Source organism: Eublepharis macularius, chromosome 4 (assembly GCF_028583425.1).
Source record: "Eublepharis macularius isolate TG4126 chromosome 4, MPM_Emac_v1.0, whole genome shotgun sequence".
Classification (NCBI taxonomy): Eukaryota; Metazoa; Chordata; class Lepidosauria; order Squamata; family Eublepharidae; genus Eublepharis; species Eublepharis macularius.
This window is the reverse complement of record NC_072793.1, coordinates 45,867,323-45,893,081: the sequence shown is the minus strand read 5'-3', so window position 1 is coordinate 45,893,081 and position 25,759 is coordinate 45,867,323. Positions and strand designations below refer to the sequence as shown.

The following is a 25,759-nucleotide window of genomic DNA, read 5'->3' as shown; positions in this document are numbered from 1 at the left end:
TAGATACAAATGACCTACATCTTTTCCACACTGTGACACTGAGAGATCTCTGTCTTTTGGTGCTACACCTCTGAAGATGCCAGCCACAGGTGCTGGCGAAACGTCAGGAACTACAATGCCAAGACCACGGCAATACAGCCCGGAAAACCCCCAACAACCATCGTTCTCCGGCCGTGAAAGCCTTCGACAATACATCAAACTTTCTTATGTTTTGAAAACTTGAAGCCTGATCTCTGTAAATACACCATGCCTATTCAGGTCTTTTTTGCACATAAGGTTTAAACTGCCATTTATGAGCATCCACCTCGATCGCAGTGGCTTTGGCATGGCTCTCCCACATTCCACACTGTCCAAGGCAATTTCGATTTGTTTTTCATTTTAGACTGGCTTTGAAGCCTCGGTGCAGTTTTCAGCTTTTGGGGCATTGCAATTCACGTCACACTTTTTTAAAAAAACCTTTGAGCTTGCGTAGTAACATTGCAATGTTGGAATCCATACCCTCTTTTGCTGATTTGGTTGTGTCGTACCCACTGGAGAGGCAATTGGTGGCAGAATTCTGGGGAAAAGCATGTACCACTCTTATTATTTTTTTTAAAAGCCAAGCCAGGAAAGGGTTAAAATGCTGCTGCTTCTTTCCCTTGCTGTTGATTTGATTTGCAATAGATCCACAGGAGTTAGCCATGTTAGTCTGTAGTAGCAAAATAGTAAAGAGTCCAGTAGCACCTTTAAGAATAATCAACTTTATTGTAGCATAAACTTTCGAGAACCACAGCTCTCTTCATCAGATGCATCTGGTTAGTCTTAAAGATGCTACTGGGCTCTTTACTGTTTTGATTTGCAAAACGCTTTTTCTTACATTGGCAGAAGGGAGGGAGGGGAAAGCAACCATTTAACCCTTTCCTGGCTTTTAAAGACAGCAGGGAATAAGCAACAAGGTTAGAAATTGTTCCTCGCTTTGGAAAAAAAATAAGAGAGTGCATGCATACCCAGGAGGAAGGAAGCCAAGGGAGAAGCAGCCTTATGACCCTTACCTCACTTTACTGAAAAAAATGGTGGAAAAGGAGTTCAGAGAGCTGAGGAGGGTGGGAGTGGTTAATTTTGCACAGACCAATCAGCTCCTGGGGAAAAGGAGAGGGGAGGAGAAGAGAAGCAGAAGGGGAGTATAGAGTTCACACTGACATGAATCGTGCCAGCTGCGACTTGGCAGCAGCTTCAAAATAACATTGCAGTATGTCCACAGGGGGAAAAATCGGGGATACCTCGGACAAACATCAGAACTGTGTCCCATGACTACCTTGCAAGTGTGAAACTCCTGCAAACATGGGAAGCAGAACAGATACTGAAACACTTTAAAGTCAGTGTGAAAAGAGCCTCCGTCTTACTTTTGAAAAAAACAGTAAGAGTGGTTGAGCTTGCCATCTTTGAAGCTTGGAAGTGTGATAGATCACTCTAGCTGGTAAGAGTGCAGTGAGAGATGTGGCATCTAGGCAGAGAAAAAAAACAGCAACACAGATACAGTGTTAGATGTACAAATCTATCTAGCAGTAGATATTCTTTCCAATTTGTTGGTGGAGCAGCTGTGAGGGAGCCAGAGAAGATCCTTAAAGATAAAGATGTCTCTCTGGGAATCAAGATAATCCAAACTATGGTATTCCCCATTACTATGTATGGATGTGAAAGTTGGACAGTGAAGAAAACTGAGAGGAAGAAAATGGATTCATTTGAAATGTGGTGCTGGAGGAGAGTTTTTCGGATACCATGGACAGCCAAAAAGACAAATAAGTGGGTACTAGATCAAATCAAGCCTGAATTCTCCTTTGAAGCTAAAATGACAAAACTGAAGTTATCGTACTTTGGTCAAATCATGAGAAGACAAGATTCTCTGGAAAAGTCAATAATGCTAGGAAAAGTGGAAGGCTGTAAGAAAAGAAGACCTAAAATGATATGGCTTGGCTCAATAAAAGAAGCCACGTCCTCCAGTTTGCAGGATTTGAGCAAGTCTGTTAATGATAGGACATTTTGGAGGTCTTTCCATCATAGGGTTGCCATAGGTCAGAGGCGACTTGACAGCACATAACACACAGTTGGTGGCAGCAATTGCTACCCAGAGAGAAGTCGGTTATCCCTGTGGGTAAGGCAGAGACCCAGAGTGGCAGTGACGTGTTTTCAGTCTCCCAGAGCCTGAAGGAATGGGGTTTTTGAGACCTTCACAGGGGGTATGGTAAATATTTTACTCCTTCTTAAATAATACTGGTACTTTGGGTCACCCAGTGAAATTAATGGACAGTAGATTAAAGGCAGGCCATAGAAAGTACTTTTTCACACTCTGCATGATTATAGAACCCTCTGCTAGAAGTAATAGTGATGACCGCTGGCTTAAATGTCTTTAAATGGGGATGAGACAAATTTATGAAGGACAAGTTTGTCAATGGCTTTTAGCTATAACTATAGAGAAACTTTATATTCAGAGGCTCTGAAGAGCAGGGGCTGAGTGGCAAGCTGTGGGAATGGACTCTTGGCTGCAAGCCCTGCTTTCAGGGTCTCTAGAAGCTAGTCATTGTTCGGAATAGGATGCTGAACTAGGTGGATCCTTGGTGTGGTCCAAGAGGAGTGGTCTTGTGTTCTGATGCAGTTGATCCCATCAACATGAACAAACTGGCCGTTTCCACACGGCTTCCCGCTGCTCGTAACAACCCGGAATATCGCGAAAAAAATGCAGAAGATCGCGTTTTCTCACGTGAGATGCAAATCTCGCGCGAGAAAATGCGATGTTCCACGGTTTTTTCGCGATATTCCGGGTTGTTACGAGCAGCGGGGAGCCGTGTGGAAACGGCCACTGCTAGGACAGCTCTTTTGGCAGTAGGCAGCCCAATATGAAAAAAGAAATGGCTTCCTTATAAAGTGACATTAATTTTATGCTGCCAAATAAAAGCAGGCAGTTTTCAGCTATGACGTGCCTCAGTGTGGACAAATGCTTGATTATAATTTAAGCCACAATGGTATATAAATTTTTGTCTACTTGTATCAGCACCAGTCTTCTTTATGAAACCTATTTAGGATTTGCTATAAGCTGAATGGGGTTCCTGGGAATGAATTAATACAACCCCCCCTTTCCTCCTATTTTCAGGTAAAAAGCATACAAGATGCCATAAGAGACAAAAAACAGAACTTTAATTTCCTTGGAGAAGACATTAAATTGGTTCCTTCTGTTGGTATTTTCATTACCATGAACCCTGGCTATGCGGGTCGTACAGAACTGCCGGAGAATTTGAAAGCTCTTTTCAGGTAAGTTATGGATCCTATTTCTCTTAGATTTTGTGATGTTTCTGGTGGCAGTGGATCTTAGTACACTAAAATGTTTGCCCTGTTTATCTTGAGAGTAGTCCTTGTCCATAGTGGTCATTCTTGCTTCCATTTTAGAGGTGGGAAACTGAGACTAACATATTATAACTTGCCTGTTGTCTAGGAAAATGGATCTGGCTTTCACTGCTCCATGTCCACAGCAGTAGACTACAAGAAACTGCCATGGTTGTTTTCCTCTGTTTTGCCCTGGCAAGGGCAATAATAACATTCGATTTATATACTGCCCTTCAGGACAACTTAATACCCACTCAGAGCAGTTTACAAAGTATGTTGTTATTATGTTCACAACAATCACCCCGTGAGGTGGGTAGGGCTGAGAGAGCTCCTAGAAGCTGTGACTGACCCAAGGTTACCCAGCTGGCTTCAAGTGAAGGAGTGGGGAATCAAACCCAGTTCTCCAGATTAGAGTCCCACCACTCTTAACCACTACACCAAACTGGCTCTCAAGAGAAGCAGACTGTGTATGCCAATCACATACTTCAGCCCCGCACTTAATCTTTTGGTTTATGGACAAAGGTTTCTAGTCTTTGGTTGACCTGGAATTTTCAGGCTACATGAAATGTATAACTTTGTATATTTTAAACAAAAGCCAGTCTGTGAAAGCATGTAGGAATAAGGAGAGCCAACATCTTCAGATAGGTAATAAAAAGGACCAAGTTTATTTATCTACATCACTCAAAAGAGGATCTACCTTTGGTGGGATACAGAAAGGCCTCCTTTTGTTTGTGTATCCTTGAATTTATGGCCAAGGGTCTTCATTGCCAAGCCTCCGTGATGCTTGAAGAAGGTGTGCCACTTCCTGTCCTCCTAGCTGCAGGTCTAAGTACAATGGTGTCTCTCAAGGGCTTCCTGTCCCGTGTCCATGAAGGCACTGAGGCACCAGGCATGGTCTGAAGGTTAACCCCTCACCAACTGAATTATGCCTCAGAGTGCTCACCAAAGCTGTACCTCATTCCATTCAAGCAACTTGACCAGCCCTGCTACAACCAACATAGGATACTAATGCCCCAGTGTCACTGGAAAACAGATTATTTTCTGTTGCTATTTTCATGGTAGAGTAGGCAAAAAACCACACCCTAGCCCAGTGCCAATCCACTAGAAGGGAAAAAATTCCTACTTGTCGCCCAAATGGGCAACCAGCCTGTGCTCACTCTGAAATGGAGGGAAGGTGGGTGTGTATCTCCCATCTCCTGTCTCTCGTCTTCCTTTCCAATGATCAAAAAGGGAAGGAGGTGGGACAGACCCCAGCCCTTTATGGTTTCCATCCCCCCACCATCAATTACATCACAAAAAAGGTATTGTGACCTCTGGCATTCCTTTTTACCTGCTGTAGCAAAACATGCCCCTTCCCAATGCCTCTTTGAGTCATGTTGCAGGAACCATCTTCTACGTGTTTTGGTTTTTGGCTCTTTCTTTGACTATGTTGACATTTCTGAAGCCAGAAAAGAGCAGTATTAATACAGGTAGGGGAATCATTCAGAAAATCCTGTCGAAGTCATATTATTCAGGTTTGAATGCTTAATCTTAATGAGGCTGCAGAGCTGGTATAATGCACATTATTGCAGATTAGTGGGCTTCTCCTCCTATCCGAAACTTCAAAACTGTGTAGGAAGATTGTCAGTCAACTCTTCACTGCTGTCATATTAGTGCTGCAGTACTTTGGTACCTCTGTGCTAAGAGCAGAGGTTTTGATTTCTCTGGACTTTTCTTCTAGGCCATGTGCAATGGTTGTGCCAGACTTTGAGCTGATCTGTGAAATCATGCTGGTGGCAGAAGGTTTCATAGCAGCCAGGTTGTTAGCTAGGAAGTTCATCACCCTTTACCAGTTATGCAAAGAACTGCTGTCCAAACAGGTAAGTCAATCTTAATTAGTTGCATAATTATCAGATAATAGATAACTTTATGGACAGCTCTGTGAATACCTGAAGTGATGCGTTTCCCATACAACTATATCCTTCACTCAATGGCATCTTAGGATATGAAGAAGGGATAGTTACCCTTTTAGAGGATTTTGTTTCTCACTGCATTTCTTTCCTTTACCAAAAGTATAGGGGAGAGAGAAGAAGGCCTGTGTGAGAACTGGTTTTCTGGGAATTGTGGTCAGAGAGCCAAGCTACAAGTGACTTCCTTCACGTGGAGAACACTTGATACCTGGGAAGTGAAGTCCAAGTGTCCTTCCCCTCTCTGTTAGAATTGCTGGCTGAAGAGCCAGAGAAAGCCGGCAGCAGCTTTTGCAAATTGTTCCTCCAGTCACAAGCCCGTGGGACAAGAGGGCTCCCAACGATAGTTTGGGGGCGGGCAGCTGCTACTTTCTCCCAGGGCGTCCTGTGGGCTGCCTGCTCCCGGGGAGCTGCTCTGGAGAATGAAGCTCCAGCCGCAGCAACAGTGGAAGGATCTGCTGCTGCTCTGACATGCCCTTCCCCTGCTCCTGAGTTCCTGGAGAAAAACTGGAATGAGGGCATGTTAGAGCAGCAGCAGATCCCTCTGCTGTCACTGCGGCTGGAGCTTCATTCTCCAGAGCAGCTCCCCGGGAGCAGGCAGTCCACAGGACCCCTTGGGAGAAAGTAGCAGCTGCCTGCCCCCAAACTATTGTTGGGAGCCCTCTTGTCCCACAGGCTTGTGACTGGAAGAACAATTGGCAAAAGCTGCTGCTGCTGCCAGCTTTCTCTGGCTCTTCAGCCAGCAATTCTAACAGAGAGGGGAAGGACACTCGGACTTCACTTCCCAGGTAAACTTACAAGAACAATCAAGTGTTCTCCATGGGAAGGAAGTCACTTGTAGCTTGGATCTTAGTCCTTAGGATTTCTGGGTCAAACCCACTGAGATGTCACCCTTTTAGTTTCTCCTCTTTCACCTCTTTTGTTTTGAACTGACTACTTCCTGCCTACGGAGACTGAATTTTCAAGTTCTCCAAAAGCAAGCTGTAGTGAGAATATTATGAAGGTTAATTTCTACTGCTTAGGTATTATGTTAAGATTCTTTGATTCTTTGAACCCAGGGAGCATTTTTTGCTCCAGTTTGCAGTCTAATCACAAATGGATTATATTCATTCTTCTCTCCTTAGGATCACTATGACTGGGGGTTACGTGCAATTAAGTCAGTCCTGGTTGTTGCTGGTTCTCTCAAGCGAGGTGACCCAGACCGTCCCGAAGACCAGGTGTTAATGCGCTCTCTCCGAGACTTCAACATCCCAAAGATTGTGACAGATGACATGCCAGTGTTCATGGGTCTAATTGGGGACCTCTTTCCTGCTCTGGATGTCCCAAGAAAACGAGACCTTGGTTTTGAATCTTTTGTGAAACAAGCTGTACTGGAGCTTAAGCTGCAACCAGAGGACAACTTTGTGCTCAAAGTAAGGGTACAACTTTCCATTCATCCATCCTTCAAAATGTAGTCAAGGTTCTGGTGTTTACTTAAGTATCTTGAAACAGTTTCTATGATATCAAGGGATTTATCACCATCTAAGGGAATGTGTGTACCAGTGCATTCTCCAGTGCAGATTTTTGTGTGTGTTGCCTTTTGTTTTGTTCACAAAGCAAAATGATCCAAAACATTTTTCAAAAACCAGTTTTTTCCTGAGCATTCCTGTGTTCCTTGTGGGTTTCTTTTTTCCATCTGTGGCAGACCAGGCAATTTGTCCCTTACCTGTCAACCCGTGACTTAACTACAGTGATCCAAGCAATGGTCATCTCTAGGCTACATTACTGTAACTCGCTCTACGCGGGGCTTCCCTTGAGTCTGACCCAGAGATTACAGCTGGTACAAAATGCAGTGGCGTGTGTTATTACAAAAGTGCCAAATAAGGCGCATATAACACTGTTCTTATGTGAGCTGCATTGGTTGCCAGTGGAGTACCAGATCAGAATCAAGGTTCTGGTATTGACCTATAAGGCCCTGTGCGGACTGGGACCAGTGTATCTACGGGACCGTCTCTCCCCATATATTCCCCGGAGGACACTCCGATCAGAGGACAAACAGCTGTTGGTCCCTGGCCCCAAGGAGGCCTGCCTAGCCTTGACTAGAGCCAGAGCCTTATCGGTCCTGGCTCCCACCTGGTGCAACGCTCTGTCTGCTGAAATCAAGGCCTGGCAGGACCTACTATCCTTTCGCCAGGCCTGCAAGACAGAGTTGTTCTGCCAGGCATATGGCTGAGGCTGGGCCTCCGCCAGTGTGAAAAAAGGGGTGTATAAAGTCTTAACCCTCCCTGTGAAGGCTGTCCACCATCCTGTTTTAAATGTGTATTAATACACTGTTGTTTTAATGTAGATGAATTTTTTATTGTATTTTAATATGTTGTTATCCACCCTGAGCCCACTCATGGGGAGGGCGGAATAGAAATTTGAAATAAATAAATTAAATAAATAAAAATTGTTCAAACTATGAGCCATTTTTGGAACAGTATTAAAAATATAACTGCTCCACATCAGTTTCTAGTTTTAGAAGTTGGAGGCCCAGCACCTTTTTTCACTTTTCCCCTTGCATGCTCCCGGCCTGTGCGATGATGTCATTTCTGGCAAGTGACATCATTGCACAAGTAACATGCCACCCTGTGAGCACTCCAGTGCTTCGAAGAGGGCTGAATCGGGCCCAAATCAAGCCACTGCAGAGCATGGGAGTGCTCCTGTGTTCTGCAGTGGCCAGATTCGGGCTGAATCCAGCTAAATCAGGCCTGATTTGGGCTGAACTGGGTTGCTGTGGCTCGTGGGATCATGCCACACTGCCTGGGAGCATGCCCTGGGAGGCACATTCCCCCCCCCCCACACTGGCCAGGTAAGCAGGGGCAGAGGGTGGAGGGTGAGAGCGGGGGATCCCCCACCCCCAGCAGGGGACTGGCAACCCTAGTCTGTTTCTCCTGTTCCACAGAGTGAGAGGTACTAGAAATAACCACTGCAGCTGATTTTTAAATTTTTAAAAAAATTTAAACTTCTTTTATACCCTACCTTTCTTCCCAATAGGTACCCTAAGCAGCTTACATTATTCTTCCCTCCTCCATTTTCCCCTCAGAACAACCCTGTAAGGTAGATTAGGCTGAGAATGTGTGACAGGCCCAAGGTCACCCAGAGACCATCCATGGCATAGCAGGAAATTGAACCTGGGTTGCCCATATCCTAATCTGCCACTCTCGCCGCTACACCACACTGGGTCTCCTGGTATTTCTTATGGGGAAAGCCCAGTTCACAACTAGGACCATTGCTACATATGTTCAGTGCTATAACCATTGGCTCGCACTCAACCCAAGTTATTTTGTTCAGATCCAGATTGTTATCCCTAAATTATGGATTAGATGTTGCAAATTCAGTTACAAGTGCACAGCAGTCATTTTTCAGGAGCACAGTAGTTGGAGCTGGGTATTCAGAAAAGCATTTCCATCACTGTAACGGAGAAAGTGGAACGTTGGAAGCAATTAAAATCTTGAACCAGGTCAAGGAAGCAATCCTAAAGAAGTTACTCAAAAATAAGTCCTATTATATTTAATGGGGCGTACTCCCAGGAAAGTGTTTTTGGAATTGCGGACAAGATATATTAGCAGGCAAGGTAAATAAGTAGCAATGTGGAAATGTAATTTTATTTTAACCGAACACCCCAGTAGCAGTGGGAATGCTGCCAGGACTGAGGGACGTTGTAAAATGTTAACCTACCCCATTCTGTGAGGACTGGTGCCTCTAATAAGGTTGTAATTTCCACACTAAAAATACAGGCATGAACACTGATTAGGCAGGATATAGGATAGATTACACAAGCTATTTGTGGTTCAATCAGGTACAAATCACATGGGGAAGATATATATATAATTCTAAGGAATGTCACTGTCAGATCTCAAGGGAATAATCAGTCTGACCTTTGTATCTCTTTTAAATTATGCGAATTAGCGGCTCTAAGCCAGATCATTGGCTAGAATTATTTAAATATACTTTTGCCCTCAGTAAAGTTGATGTTAGTTTAACAACGGTATCCCTCGGTTCAGTGCAATTATTTACCCTAATGTGCGGCTGTTTGTATTTCCTGCTACAAGAAATCATTTTCTTTATTAATTTGTTGGCAACAGATTGTGCGGAATTATATTGGAATGTGAGATTTCAGCCTTAGACTTGTGTGTATATTATTCTGAAGGTGTGTTAGGACAGCCCTGTGTGTGGTTAGTAAAGTAGGACATGACATGCCTGCTTTGTTCATAATGTGGTATCCAGTTCTCATGGACTGTTCTTGCAGATTGTGCAGCTTGAGGAGCTCCTGGCTGTTCGCCACTCTGTTTTTGTGGTAGGCAATGCCGGCACAGGCAAATCCCAGGTGCTAAAGTCCCTGAACAAGACTTACCATATCATGAAGCGGCGGCCCGTTTGGACAGATCTTAATCCCAAAGCAGTCACCAACGATGAACTTTTTGGCATCATCAACCCTGCCACGAGAGAGTGGAAGGATGGTAAGAACAATTTCACATCTTTGAAAACCCAGTATGAGAGGACTTTTAAAATTAAACTTGCCGATCGCCCAAAATATTTGCTTTGAGAGTTCATAGTAAATTTGAGTTTTTTTCTCATCACACAGAGCTTTTTCTCATCACACAGAGCTTTTTCTTTTGCACGTCTCTGCCTTTTTCTGTTTTCTTAGATGAAGCTTTCATGGAAAGTAATAACTCTGGGGCCCTCTGGTGTGTTGTGCAATAGGGCTGCTGTTGTTTCTGCACACTTTTCTCATCTGAACTTTCATGCAGGCTTCTCCAGAGACACTTTTATCTTCTTAATTTCCTTGCATGTGTTAACTGTTTCCTCCTACCCTACACTCCCAATTGTTCAACGTCTTCAAAAGACAAATACGTTGGAAATGCATAATCTCCTTCTGGGGCTAAAATGGGGCCTTTGAAATGTGACTATGAGCAGATGTGGCCTCTTTAATTTGGGGGAAGTGTGGGATGGCTACAGAATGTTCCATTAGCTCCTGAGGTGAGAAGAATGGAACTTCTTACCTGCAGCCTGAGACCATATTTGTTGTCAGGTTATGTTGCCTGGTCACACCTCTCTGTGGATTAATTTGGCTTGTGCAATTAGCTGTGGGATTTGGAGCTTTTCTGGCACCATCCTTGCACTGTGGGATTTCCCAACCTTAGTATTCTAGGACATAGCTAGTGCACTGGCTGAAGCTGCTTAAAAGCGCTATGTGGTGCAAAGAGATCTATGCCCCCAGCCCCGTCTATAGGTATGGATCTGATAGCACTACAAGCTGCAAATCTGCTAAATTAGGTTATCTCTATCTGCAATAAACTAAGTGCTTCCTCCTTGGCTGGAGTATATTACTGAACAACAAGCACCTTAGTCTGGAGTGGGGTTCAGTTTATTGATCTTCACCCATTTCAAAACTGTTCTTATTTCTAAGTGGCACTTTAGGACTTTGCTTTTGTTTCCTTAATAGTCCTGAGCTGTATTAAGTGGCATGGGATTATTTTCAATGAGGTTGTTTGATCACATTCATTCATTACTTGTTGGTTTTGTAATTATCAGATATAGCAAGTTGCATTTAGTCTTTGCCTTGCTTGTTTGTGTGCAAGCTGAATAAATTCCTTGAAAGTTATTAAAGAAAGCCTAGAGGGCCTTCTGAGCATCCCACTTGTCTCCCTGTGATCTCTTTAGGATTGTTCTCATCGATCATGAGAGACTTGGCCAATATTACACACGATGGCCCCAAATGGATTGTGCTGGATGGTGATATTGATCCAATGTGGATTGAGTCTCTCAATACTGTCATGGATGATAATAAGGTAAAACACAGGCACAAAGACAATATGTGTTCTTCAGTACATAGGACACTGGTTTTTTTGCTAAAATGTACACACTAAGCTTTGGCAACTGTAGAAATCCAATTGATATTGGAAAACTTCATAACAGACTTTTCTTAAAGAAACAGAACTTTTCCACATCACAATTGCAGGGACTAAGAAACTCTAGAAAAATTATACCCAGAGAACCTGATCTTTTGTGAGTTGTGTCTATTTATACAGTGCAAGGAATACTTTTGCAGTCAGCATTATTTATTTATTTTAATTTATAGTCCACTTTTCTTACTGGGATGCATGGAGTGAGTACGATCAGGATTGTCAGGTCCTCTCTCACAACTGGCAGAGGGTGGGAGGGTGGCAGCGGGAACTTACTGGTCTTACCAGTGTGTGTGTGTGTGTGCTGGTGTCCCCCAGCTGATGGCGTCACTCCCGGTGTAACCCAGAAGCAATGGCATCATGCTGGAACTATGTTTTGGGATGAGTGTTAAAGAATCTGCCTTAGTGTCACACTGCCATTTCTGGGTCATGCTGGAAGTGATATCGTTGGCCAGGAATGCTAGCTCACCCATACCCATTTCCCTGGCCTACCTCAGCTGGTTATTGGCAGGCAGAGGTGTAAATTGCCAGGAGTTTGCCCTCCATAAGCAGGCACCGGGCAAGGCTAAGTACAGTAAAACTGTTCAGTCAATCGGTAAGCCGATTACAAAATACGATAACATTTGAATGATAATATTTGAGTGTAAAGGCAAATTACTGCTGTGGCATAGTGGTTAAATGGTTGGGCTGTAATTTGGGACTTTGCTGGTTTCCATTCCACCACTGCCATGAGTGCTCAGTAGGTAAGCCACTCCCCTCACTCTGAGCTCCCCAGCTGTATTGTGGCGATAATAATAATACTGACATTGTTCACTGCTCTGAGTGAGGTATGAATCTGTCTAGAAGAGTGGTATACAGCTGCAGGTATTCCTAGTAAAACAATATAGTACAGTAGGGCTGGGGCTGGAAGAAAAAACATGTTATCCCTAAAATTTATTTATGTATTTATTTATTTATTTATTTATTATATATTATATTAGATTTTTAGTCCGCCCTCCCCACCAGGCGGGCTCAGGGTGGAGTACAACATTTCAAATTACATAAATACAGTATAAATAATAGAAGTCACCTTACAAGCTGATCCATAGCATCACAGCTTGCCGCTTTACTCCTCTACCAGAATGCCTTTCTGAGCAATTCTGTTTTGCACATTTTGTGGAACACGTGTGGGGGGGGGGCTTCCTGATAGCCCCAGACAGACTGTTCCAGTAAAAGGGCAGCTATCCATTGTGGGGTTCCTGTAGGAACAGGAACAATGTTTCTTCTGTTATTTCTTGCTTATGGGGTTGCAGCATTGGTCATCATTCTTTTGTGGATTTTCTTAAAATCATAGTTTCCTGACTAGGAAATATTTCTTATATGTAACTGCATTTGTCATCTAATTTTTTACCGTTCAAGGCTACCCATCTGAATCTATCTGCATTTATGAGTTTCGGTTCTGCTAATTTACTCTAGTTTATACTGTACTTTGTCCATCACAGAAGATTACATAAGCTATTAGATACTTTATGCAGTAAAAAGAGAAGTCTAGGAGACATTGGTCAGTACAGTAGCAGCTGGCTTGTTCTCAGTGGGCTAGTGAAAAGGATGGACTCTTCCATTTCCTCCAGTTGCAGCATAGCTGACTGCTAATCCTAGCTCTGAAAAGAATGGCTGGAGCGGAGAAAGATTTTGTTGGGGGACGTGATGAACTAGGGGGACCACTAAACCTCTCTCCAGAAAAAGAAAACTAACTACTGCATGCGTTCCCAAGTGGCAAAACTCACATTTCTACAAAGGGTATAATATTTTATTTATATTTATTTATATTTCAAGTTATATACCGCCCATCCCCAGGGGCTCTGGGCGGTGAACAGTTAAAATCGATAAAAACAAGAACTAAAATCAATATACAAACAATAAAACAAATTAACAAAGTGCAGTGGTGGGGAGAACCCTCCCCCACCCCAAAGGTGGGAGGCTGACATGGCGCCGCCCCCTTCAATCACCGAACGCCTGGCGGAACAGCTCTGTCTTACAGGCCCGGCGGAATGATAATATGTTCTGCTGGGCCCGGGTTTCCATTGACAGAGCGTTCCACCAGGCTGGGGCCAGGACTGAAAAGGCCCTGGCCCTGGTTGAAGCGAGGCGGGCTTCCTTAGGGCCGGGGACCACAAGTAAATATTTATTCGCTGATCGAAGCGATCTCCGGGGAACGTACAGGGAGAGGCGGTCCCGAAGATATGCCGGTCCCAACCCGCTCAGGGCTTTAAAGGTAAGAACCAACACTCTGAATCTGATTCATTTATATGTAAGATAGCATTAATCTCATACCTTTGGAAACCAGGGATACAATGGAGGAAGTTTTAAAAACCCATTAAATAAAGAATGTTGGTGATGCATAGAAGATACAGACCTGGGCAAACATTGCCATTCCCAGCGTTCTTTTTGTTTCCAGCCTGACCGCATCCACCCCTTTGCAGGTGCTGACTCTAGCAAGCAATGAAAGGATCCCTCTCAACCCCACTATGAGGCTGCTATTTGAGATCAGTCACCTACGGACTGCCACCCCAGCAACTGTCTCCAGAGCAGGTAGATGGGAGAAGGAGAAAGAAGGTGGAATTTCCCTTGACTTTGTAAGGAAGTGAACAGAGTTATCTATAGCATAAGGCTTTCAAGGGAGCGTCCAGTGTGTATCTTTTTTGCAACATGTAATTTAGCATCATATTGATTGCCTAGCATGTATCCAAGCCTGTTGCTTCTTAGCCAGAAAAGTCTGATGATCCATGCAGTGGTGACTAAGGGCATATGGGCACCTTTTTATTCATATATTTCTACCTGTTTTTACATTATATTAAGCTTGTGCTTGCTTCTGGCACAGGGATTCAGGTTCTGCAACAAGAATCACTAACACTGAGTCCAAAGATAGTGGAGGGAACAGCTGTCTTTATTATACATACTTGAAAAAGGTAGGAAGAGCACAACAGCTGTGAGCAAGGTGAACAATCCAGGTGTTATGTGAGCCACAGCACCATCCTGTAAGTGGCTATTCTAGGAACAGCTTGGGGCAGCTTGGTAGGGAGAAGCCAGTCAGAATGCAGCTGGAAATAGATAAGCTTTGTCTCATCAGTAGTAGTAACTCTGCAGTGGAAGGACCAAGCTCTGCAGTGCCTGCTTCTTACTTTCTCTAGACCTGTCATTGCTGCTTTGCCATTAGTCATACTGATATGACTGCTGTTCCTGCCTCTAAGGACATAACAGCAGCCATGCTGGGTCAGTGGTCCATCTAGTCCCAGCCTGTTTTTTTCATACAGTGACCAAATAGAAGCCCTTGGAAGGTCTACAAGCAGGGCATGGAAGCCAAAGCCTCCCCATTTGGTTGCCCCCCACCAACTGGTATTCAGAGAGATGTTGTCTCTGAACATGGTTCTGTTTAGTCATTGAGGCTGGCAATCATTGATAGAACTATCCTCCACGGAGAGCCAGTATGACTTAGTGATTAAGAGTGGCAGTACTCTAATCTGGAGAACCAAGTTTGGTTCCCCACTCCTCTACTTGAAGCCAGCCAGGTGACCTTGGGTCAGTCACAGCTCTTTCAGAGCTCTTTCAGATCCACCCACCTCACAGGATGATTGTTGTGGGGATAATAATAACATACTTTGTAAACCATTCTGAGTGGGCGTTAAGTTGTCCTGAAGGGCGGTATATAAATTGAATGTTGTTGTTGTTGTTATTTATCTAATCTAGTTGTGAGGCTGAGTAAACTAGTGGTTTTCACTGGGCCAATAAATTTCACAAGTACTCTGTGAGTGAAAAAGTCACCAAAGGGATGTTTACGGTGTTGGTCTGGACCTCTTGCCAAACTATAATTATGCCTCTCACCTCAGACCTTGTTGATCTATCTCCATTCCCTGTGAGGCTTATCTTAATTGACCTTGACTGCCAGGAGAATGGCAGCTGACAATTTTGCTTGGGTATTTTAGTACACAGTGAAGAAGGAAACAATCATTAGCTTTTGGGCCAAAATAAATCATGAACAAAATGGAAAACTTCATGTGCTCTTAAGGTTCTGTACAACCACATGCCATCATTTCCTGTTATTAATCCATAATTTAGCTATGAAAAAGGGAAAACTTTATAGCTAACTTTGATACTTTGTATTTCTAGGGATCCTTTACATCAATCCAGCTGATCTGGGCTGGAATCCTCCTGCAAGCAGTTGGATCGACAAACGAGAAATCCAGTCAGAGAGAGCTAACTTAACCATTTTGTTTGACAAGTATTTGCCAGTTTGTCTGGACACTCTTAGAACCAGGTACAGTGAAACAGAACTGAGAGTGAGTTTGCACAGTCAAAAATTTATATTATTTGTTTACTCTAGGTGTATTCCATTTGGGTCTTTGATGGTTTACGTTAAAACCCATTTGTTTGCAACTGTTTCCTCCTCTTACATTGTGTCCTCCAACTTCCCTCGTATGGTTGCTTGTTCAGTATTGTTGAGTGGGAATGAGTGAAGAATGCCTGTCTTCAAGGGGAACCTCATAGGTATGTAAACGGTTCTAAAGCCATTGGAGGTATGGTAGGTAATAAATGATGATTTGTCAGTAGGATTTTCTAGTACTGTTAGATGTTTAGAAGTACTATACTGGTGACAGAAAAAGTCTTACAACACAAGGTTACTCTATAGAATGTAGGGTCTGTTTCCATAATAAGTTGTGCTGTAGTCCCAACTGTGGCCAGTTGATTATTTGTATACCTACCTTAACTACCTGACAGGAAGGAAGCTGACAGGAAGAAAATTGATTAATTTGAAATGTGGTGCTGGAGGAGAGATTTTTGGATATCATGGACAGCCCAAAAGACAAATAAGTGGGAACTAGATCAAATTAAGCCTGAATTCTCCTGAGAAGCTAAAATGACAAGACTAAAGCTGTCGTACTTTGGTCACATCATGGGAAGACAAGATTCTCTGGAAAAGTCGACAATGCTAGGAAAAGTGGAAGGCAGCAGGAAAAGAAGAAGACCTAAAACGAGATGGCTTGACTCAATAAAAGAAGCCACGTCCTCCAGTTTGCAGGATCTGAGCAAATCTGTCAATGATAGAACATTTTGGAGGTCTTTCATTCATACAGTCGTCATAGGTTGGAGACGACTTGACAGCACATAACACACACACACCTTACCTACCCTACACAGGATTCAGTTTGGCACAGTCTTGCAAACACAGTGTTTAAAAAATGACCTTTGTAGCCAAAAGATTACTTCTGCATGTGGAGAACATATGCACTGCTAGCAGCCCATAGAATGAGGCCAGTATATGCAGGCTTTTCAGGCACTTTTCTTGTGTTTAAGTAAACATCCAGTGGTTAAGAGAATAGAACCTCAGAGCAGTGATTAGCAAGAAGCGGAAGGGTTCTGGAAGTCTTCTCCAACATTCTTACAGAGTTGAAGGATCTGTGACTAGCTTTTCCAAATTAAACGTTTTGAAATGGTTTTTGTTTTCACACAGGGCCCTCAGGGTCACAATGGGGCATGAGGGGTTACAAGTAAGCCAAATGAAAAAGATTTGGAAAGGAAAAGATTTTAGCAGCTATGCAACTAGTTTTCACAGTTGATAGTCAGTGGAGTTGTATTACAAGCACAAATAGTGACCAGCAAAGAGGAAAAGGGCATTCTGATACTCTGTGTATATTTTACGTGGTGCTCTCAGGATGAGCAGCATATGGTTCCAAGACGAGTATATTTTGTAGAGCCATCCTTTGCAATAACTATAATTATTTTGTAGCAAACTGCAGGGCTCTTCCGGCTTCACATATCTGTAAATGTAGCCTAAGCCCATGTAAAATATGAGATGAAAGGGCTTATTTTATTACTCTGTTATTTGACCACTTCTGAACTCATTGCATTTTTGGCAAATCAATGCCCTTAGCAAGGCTTCCATTTCACTTCTTTGAAAAGGATCAAAGTTTTAGAATGGCTCAAACTTATGATTACAGTTATTACTTGGCTGTGTGCTGGTATTTCACTTGTCTCTGTAGCAGTGGATAAGAAAGATATACACAATGAAAGTAAAAAAAAAAGTTAATGTTCTGAAAGAGGATTTATATGCCTATCTTCTCACATTGTTAAATGGTCGTCATGCTAAATCCAATTAAACTTCATACGTTTTCAATTCTGCCATTATAGATTTAAGAAGATTATTCCAGTTCCTGAGCAAAGCATGGTTCAGATGTTGTGTTACCTCCTTGAATGCCTCCTAACCAAGGAAAATACCCCTCCCGACTGCCCCAAAGAACTCTATGAACTTTATTTTGTTTTTGCTGCTGTCTGGGCTTTTGGTGGTGCTCTGTTCCAAGACCAGGTAAGAAGATATTTCTACTGGCATCAGTGCTAATTAATTTAGCCCTGCATTTTTAAAGTAGCATCTGTGACAAAAAGCCTATGCCTTTTTCTTGGAGAACACAGACACCCCCCCCCCCCCCCGCCCAATAAGAGACTGACAAACACCCCCAAAATGGAGAAACCCATAGTGTAATAGGAACTTGCTTTGTGTCATGTTGTAATCATCAGGAAGTAAGAGCTGGCCCCTAATTGGGATGGAGCCAGGGCAACTCCACCCTGTGGGAGAAATCCCTTCATGAAAAAAGAGCCCTGAAGACATTTGGAGGCTAGTTTTATTGAAACGCTCTTAGCTCCCTGCAGGTTTCCTTAGACCTTTTGGTTGCAGCAGGAACTTTCAAATTCACCCCAAATTTGTTTTTGACAAAATTTGCTGGCAACTCTAGACTTGCAGTCATATTATGGGCTCATAAGTGGAAAGAGCATTGTAGAAGGGACCTGACAATGTGCTTCAGGGTTTCCTTGAGTGGATACCATGGCTTCTATAAAAGGAATTTGCTGGGCTCACATCTTGCTTTCTTTCTTAAATGACAACTGTCAGATGGGCAAATGCCACACTTTTGGAGGTACCGAGTGCTCATCTTCACTTTAGGATTCTTTCCAGCTTAGACAAATCCAGGAGATTTCATTAGATATTAGTGCCATTGGTCTAGTGTGTAAAAAAAATCTCTGTCCAACCTGTAATTGCCAGTTTACCTGAGAGATGAAAATATTAAAAAACCGTCAGCTTTTATCTGCAACCTTCTGCAGCCAGGAAACCAGAGCCAGCCTGCCATTCTCAAAATGAGTGGATAGATTCCAGTCAATTTCAGGAACCAGATGGCATGGATTTAGCACTCAGGACTGGACACATCACTTCTCTTAGCAGAGAGGCGAGACATTACAAGTATCAGTGGTTCCAGCATACAGCTCGGCAGGTGCTGGCTTGGTTTGTAGAGCTTCTTTGGGGGCTTCCCAATTTACCCTGGATTAGTTTCACTCAACTATGAATTGCATTAAGCATTGCAGGTGTTCTCTTTGTCTCATCTTTTCAAAACAGTTACCAATATCTGGGGACATTTTGAGGCATATCTGGAAGATGATTGTGTTAAATGCTGGGACACTTTCAGAGTGGCAACCTTAGCTAAAATCTCAAGGCTCCTCCCCTCTAAAAAAAATGGTCTGGAAAAAGAATGGAGAAGTTCCTTTGTGTGTCATTTGGTTTTGAGCCACAGTTGCATTCATGTTTGAATTAGCAGGTCCAGAGGGCTCTTTCTGGGAAGAAGGGGGGAAGGGTTGTTTGCATTCCTTTCTTTTTGACAAATCTGGGACTTCCAAAGCCCCCTCTCCTCCGCTGGTTCTGCTGCCTTCAAAACAGCTCCTCGTGGGCACAGGGGAACTGAATTTATTCTTCATAACTTTTGATTGGTGCCATGGCAGGAGGGAAGAAAGGATGCTTTCTTTTCCATTTTTAATTCTGCATCTTAATTAGTTTTATTATCCAATTACTTATTTAATCCTATTTTTCACCTCTGTTGTTTTGTCATTAATATAGCATTTCGTATAATTAATGCAGGCCTGCAGCTCTTTCCTCATTCATTTTCTCTGTTTTTGATGACAGGCCTTGGTAATGATCAGCGTTTCTGTTGCTACATGGTTTACTTGTGGGTGGAATTTGTAATGGAGAAGGATATTCAGGATTCCTTTTTTCCCCATCAGCTAATGCCTCATGTCGCCTCTGTAAGATGAATCAAGATGGCCAGTGTCCTGCTTGCTTCTGATTGTTGAGTCCTTTGATTATGTTCACCCTACAAGAAGAGTCAACTACAGATATGCAAAGCACACACTCTTTGTTATTTTTATTAATCTATTCATTGTCTTGGTTTTTTTACAATATAGTGAGAGTCCAATCCCTCCTTAGACTGGAGGAAGGCTTCAGACTTGAACCAAATGGAAAGATTGGGTATAAACTTTTTAATAAACAATAAACAAACAAACAAACCTTTGCTCGAGTGATAGGATAGGGGTAGTATCTTCATTCCATTTCATATGGAAGGCTCTCTCTCTCTCTCTCTCTCTCTCTCTCTCTCTCTCTCTCTTTTTGTTGCTAAAGTTAGTTATCTTCTTTCTGTGATTTTGTTCGAGCCTTTTAAAAAGCCACCTAAAACTACTGACTGTCAGCATCTTCTGGCAGTGTAAAGAAACATGCCTTGCTGTTCAGACTAAGGGCTAATTCACATGGTATAAAGTTCATATGGCCACCATGAGCACTTTCATAAGATACGCACCTGGAGTTCCATGCTGGAAACTCAGGGCTGGAAACATAGGGTACCAGTTTAGATTGCAAACAAGGTGAGAGGAAACAGGGCTTCAGCCTTGTGCCCTTATGCAATTTTCCCAACCTGAAAATGCCACAAGGAGCCATGGTTTTCCCCATTGGGGAAGCTTACATGTACTAATGGCTGCATGTAATCATGGCTGGACCAAGGGTTTCTGGTGCCTTAGGTTAGCTGCAATCTGGGTCCCCCCCCCCCCCGCCATGCCGTGAACAGAGCTGCTGGGTCCCATGCTAGGACACCATGCCTTAAGCTGCTGTGCCTTGATCCAAGGTGTAAAATAATCTACTTTTATCAATCCTAAGTTTCCAGAATCACCAAAGAACGTTTTAGAATCAAAACAAAAGGCCATTAGCCAAGGTCTAACTTGTAAGGATAATTGACCGAATTCAGCTCCTAATGACACTCTAGCTACACATTTAGGAACATTAGTCAGTTTACAAAGAAAAAAAATTAAAGGTCAGAAGATTCATTTATCAATTGAATCCAAGGAACCACCTCGAAGAGCAAATAGGAATAATTTTCAAATTAAAAACTTGAATTGCCGTGGGAATATAATGCCCCCCCCATGATAGCTAAAATTTTAATATATCATTAGTACAAAGTCTCACCTTCTTCAACATCGTTTTCTAATGAAACAGATTGTGAGAAAAAAGTATCCCAGGATGCACGTACTCTTTCACTTGTTGAATTTGAATTCTGTCAATAGACCATTGCTATACAGGGACACTTTTCTTATATAACAGTAATATTTTACATTTGCTATAATTTCTAGACATTTGGATAAATTAGCAAAAAATTAGCAATAAATTAGCAAAATTGGTTCATTATCTCTGAAGCCCAGTGCGGGAGTGAGACAAAACTGTATCACCTGCATATAATAAGAGTGGAATCTCTTGATTAGCTAAACAAGGAGGATGACAGTTTTTACTAAGAGAAGCAGAAATATAAATTTAAAAAGTGGCTAATAAACATCCTTGCCAAACTCCCTTGTCAATCGGGGAGCTTATAGACAAGCTATCCTTGATGTTACAGCCGCCCTGAGCACTCTGGCCGGCATGAAGATTTTCAGTCAACCACAATAACTGCTTATCAATAATAGATTTCCTTAATTTATTGTCAAGTCTGGTTCTGGAAATAAACTCTGAGATCCATAAACCCTACAAAAAGAACACCTTGGGGGAGTGAGATCTATTCTCAGTTAGATGGGAGAGCATCAGAAAGTGGTCCAAGGTGAAGCATCCTCTTCTGAAACCAATTTGCTCCCACCCTAAAATGTTGGTAGATTCAATCCATTCCAACAAAAGATTTAACAAATAAAAAAGAGTATAATTTTCCTATGCAAGAGAGCAGGCTAATCAGGCAGTATCATGGCAGATCAGAGGGAGTCATTTTTTTAAAATATAGGAACTATAATAATCTGCTTCCAAGAATGTGGAATAAGGCCAGAGGAGTTAAACTGGAGTTAAGACTTCATCTCCCCAGCCAAGGTTGACTTAAATAAGTAATTTGGAAATATGAACTTTCCCATACTGGGCTTTTTCATCAGTTCTGGCCCCATACTGCATCAATTTCTCCCCAGAGTTCTGCATGCATGGTCAAAATAACCTGATTCAGTCTCCAAACTGCTTCCCAGGTTTTGTTGCATTCTTTATGGTAAAAGGCTACATTAGCTGCAGAGTCGATTTCCCTCCAGGTTTTCTGCAGTTTTTCTCCCTGTGCACATACGCTGCTGTTTTTTTTTGTCAGCAAAGTCAAACCAGGGCTTTTTTGCACAATATTTTATTTCTTTATCCTGCTCTGTTCTGATTGGTTGAACAGTAACCAATCCAGTTTTTTCTTTATTTTTTTAAATGTGTTCTATTGGTGAATTTAAAAAAAAACTTGCAAGTTTCTTAAGCCTATCAGCTGCAATATGACTAAGAGAAATTTTAAGAATGGACTAAAAATTTTGTTGTGTGTGCACTGACCTCAGAGAGCCAGTTTGGTGTAGTGGCTAAGAGTGCGAGACTCTAATCTGGAGAGCCGGGTTTGATTCCCCGCTCCTCCACTCGAAGCCAGCTGGGTGACCTTGGGTCAGTCACAGCTTCTAGGAGCTCTCTCAGCCCCACCCACTTCACAGGGTGTTTTGTTGGGGGGATAATAATTGCATACTTTGTAAACAGCTCTGAGTGGGCATTAAGTTGTCCTGAAGGGTGGTATATAAATTGAATGTTGTTGTTGTTGTTATTATAAGTAAATCCATTTTTTATTTTTTTAAAATAACAGTGTTGAAACATTGCAAAGTTACTGCATTTAAAAACAAAAATACTTTCCGTTTCCTCAGCCAATCATCTGAGGAAACTGACCTGTCTGTAGTTGATCAATGGATGAAACTGACCAGACCTCAGCAGATCAGTTGAGGAAACAGACCTGTTCTTAGCTGATCAACTGATGAAACGGACAAGTCCTCAGCTTAATGAAGCAGCCTGCAGTACACACAGGGCATTAGTATACAGTATTAAGAATTGTGATCAGTGGAAGATGATAACATCTTAATCACAGTTGTTTTACAAACCAAATCACGAATGTCAGTTGTTTAGCCAGCAAGTTTTGTGTGTGTGTGTGTGTGTGTATAGTGGTAGTGGGGGGAACTCGGTTTATATGTCATGTGAAACCATGGTTTAAATAAACTAACAATGGTTACTGTTATCGTCTGAACATGGGCTGGTCTGCCAAGTGCCAACTATGATTAGTTAGAGAGCATCAAACCATGATCTGAAATCATAATTTGAAGTTGATTAACCACTTTAGTCAGTTACAAAGTGGGGTGGGACTCACAGGTAAGGGAAAATTAAATTAAAATAAACCATGGCTTCACATTATGTCTGAACTAAGCCAGAGGGGAGGCAGCCTTTTCCAAAGTTCTGCAAAGATGTGCATATGAAACTCATATATGACTGCCAACTTTTCTGTTCATTTCAGTGTTGAGGTAGACTGTGGCCACATGATAGAGTTGTGTACAGAGTAATGTTCTCAACACTGTAGTGGAAGGGTCATGCTTTTTGTGCGGGAGCTTCTTTTGTAGATTGTCACAGGTTGTAAGACATAGAAGTACCAGAGCTTCTATTTAGTCCATTGTGTTTGGAATTAAGCACTGTATTGCATTATAGTTGACATTCACCTATTTCAAAGGACAGAAGTAAAGAAGGGAAATGTTCACTCTCAGTTTGTAGCTGGTTGCCAGTTTTATTTTTATTCACAATAATTATTCTATATAAGCACACTCACAGTTTCAAGGAGTACCTGTTTCCATCACTGAATCTCTGTCAGGATACTTGATTAATTGGATTAGTTACCACATATGGTAGTCTTGTGTATTCTCTTAGTAAAGTTTGCGCTAGAATAGTGAGGAAGAACTCCCCATACTTTCTGGACTTCAAACAGCCAGTCTGTTTTCTCTCAAATTATTATTAGTGGTAGATTTTCACAGAGGGAGAGGAATTGGCTATTTCAAACTGAAGCAATAGATGGCTAGAACACATTTCTGTCAGTGCTAGTTTTGCAACCATTGAGATTACTATGAAGATACGTTTAGTTGCCTCATCAATTGATATAGTTGGGTTCTGTATCAAACACTCTTCTGATACATGGTTGCTTAATCATAGAATCATAGGGTTGGAAGGGACCTCTAGGGTCATCTAGCCCAACCCACTGCACAATGCAGGAAATTCACAACTACCCCCCCCCCGCCCCCAGACTACCCTAGTGACCCCTGCTTCATGCCCAGAAGATGGATCCCTAGCCAAACTGACCGGTGGAAAATTGCTACCTGACCCCAAGGTGGTGATTGGCATTACACTGGGCATTTAAGAAGGCCATGAGAACTAAGCACTGATGTAGCCCATTCTGCCCTCCCCCTCATGATCTCCCCAGTTTTACAGAATCAGCATTGCTGTCAGATGGCCATCTAGCCTCTGCTTAAAAACCTCCAAAGAAGGAGAGCCCACCACCTCCCCAGGAAGCCTGTTCCACTGAGGGACTGCTCTAACTGTCAGGAAGTTCTTCCTGATGTTTAGCCGAAAGCTCTTTTGATTTAATTTCAAGCCGTTGGTTCTGGTCTGACCTTCTGGGGCAGTAGAAAACAACTCTGTGACATCCTCTATATGACAGCCCTTCAAGTACTTGAAGATGGTTATCATATCACCTCTAAGTTGTCTCCTCTCCAGGCTAAACATTCCGAGTTCCTTCAACCTTTCCTCATAGGACTTGGTCTCCAGACCCCTCCTCTGGACATGTTCCAGCTTGTCTATATCCTTCTTAAATCGTGGTGCCCCAAATGTCTCTCGTTTTCCCTTCTCATAGGAATAGTTTGTGACTGTTTTCAATATTTCCCTTTTAAGAAATTCCCACCCTTCTTGAACTCCCTTCTCTTTAAGTTTTTCTGACCATGTGATTCTACCGAGCATAGCTTTCAGTTTGTTAAAATTTGCTTTCCTGAAGTCCAACCTATATGTCTGACTATGTACAGCTTTTCCCTTCCCCAAGACTGTAAGTTCCAAAATTACATGGTCAGTGCTACTCAGAGTGCCCTCTACTTTCACCTCGTCAACCAGTTCTTCCCTTTTGGTGAGTATCAAGTCCAAGATAGCAGAACCCCTTGTTTCCCTCTCTGAAAAATGAAGTTGTCAACAAGACAAGTCAGGAATTTATTTGAATTTATTTATAATGACAGAACCATTTTACTTGAGAGTCATGGACTGATATCCCTCTTCTCCTTGAGGAATTTTCCAGGTCCCCTGGTGAGTTCTTGCTCCCTCAGGGCTAACGGTATGTGGTAAATGCCCTGAAAGCATCCATGTTTGCTTCAGGAGTGTTCTGGCCTCCTGAAGACAAACTCTGCTTCTGCAATGTTGCTTTTGACACTGAACTCCATGTTTCTTCCTTGGCTTCTCTGAAAATGTCAGAGCAAAAGATCTGAAGTGCTGTAGTCTGAATAAGAACAAGCAAAGATCTGGTGAAAAATGATCCAATATAAAATCTGTTTATTGCTCACCATAGAAATTGCCCTTAGTTCTGACCTTTTGCTGCTGAAATGTCAGAATAAACAATATGAATGCCTTCCCACTACTGCAGGCTGATAGGTGGGCAGCAGCCAGGTTTCTCTCTAAAAAGCAGAGGAGAGTGGTGGAAGCATTAAAATCCAGCAAGCCTCCATTACTTAAGAAGCAGAAATTGATCATCACTATGGCTGTGTGGGTTGCTTGAATTCCTCCAGTTTAACATTATTCTAGAGTGAAACAGAGCCATTTTCTCCTCGTCTTCTCTCCACTCTTCTCTCTTCTTGTGTCTGGCTGCTCTTTCTGGTAGCCTGTTGTTTTTCCAGTGTTCTTGATTCACGATTATCAACAAATTAATCCATATGTCTTATATACAGTTCAGTGAGATGTTGACTATTAATGAAGCTATACATTACATTTAAAAGAGTGAGATAAGGTGATTAGAAATACAAACCAAATGATTTGAACAATATGTGTAAACTCTTAGTTTAATTAACTCTCTGACTTATACTAAAGATATAGTATAATTATTCTGAGAGAGGAATAATCATTTCCTATCTTTAGTATGATTCAGAGAGATAATTATTCTAGAGTTCAAATTATTATTTGGTTTGTATTTACAGTCTTTTAAATAGAACTAGTAGAAATCTTGATGATAAAAAGGCAGTTGGGGAAGCAGGAAGGGCATCAGAGCAGCAAAAGTTTCCCGTGGAAGAACTTCGGACAATTTTAGTCTGTAGTTCTTAGTTAAAAAGAAGAGCTTCAAAGCACCTTTAGAGCATTGTGTGAATGTTGTA

The 25,759-nt window shown here is 42.3% G+C and overlaps 1 protein-coding gene across 1 annotated transcript in view; it reads left to right on the top strand.

Moving 5' to 3' along the window:
* LOC129327573 (dynein axonemal heavy chain 9-like) overlaps positions 1 to 25,759 on the top strand; it is a 262,554-nt gene that overhangs the window by 73,395 nt on the left and 163,400 nt on the right. The window contains exons 29-36 of the mRNA XM_054976327.1: positions 3,128 to 3,285; positions 5,078 to 5,216; positions 6,428 to 6,715; positions 9,574 to 9,784; positions 10,989 to 11,116; positions 13,693 to 13,801; positions 15,377 to 15,524; positions 17,396 to 17,570. Coding sequence (XP_054832302.1) covers positions 3,128 to 3,285; positions 5,078 to 5,216; positions 6,428 to 6,715; positions 9,574 to 9,784; positions 10,989 to 11,116; positions 13,693 to 13,801; positions 15,377 to 15,524; positions 17,396 to 17,570 — 1,356 coding nt within the window. The remainder of the gene's footprint in view (positions 1 to 3,127; positions 3,286 to 5,077; positions 5,217 to 6,427; positions 6,716 to 9,573; positions 9,785 to 10,988; positions 11,117 to 13,692; positions 13,802 to 15,376; positions 15,525 to 17,395; positions 17,571 to 25,759) is intronic.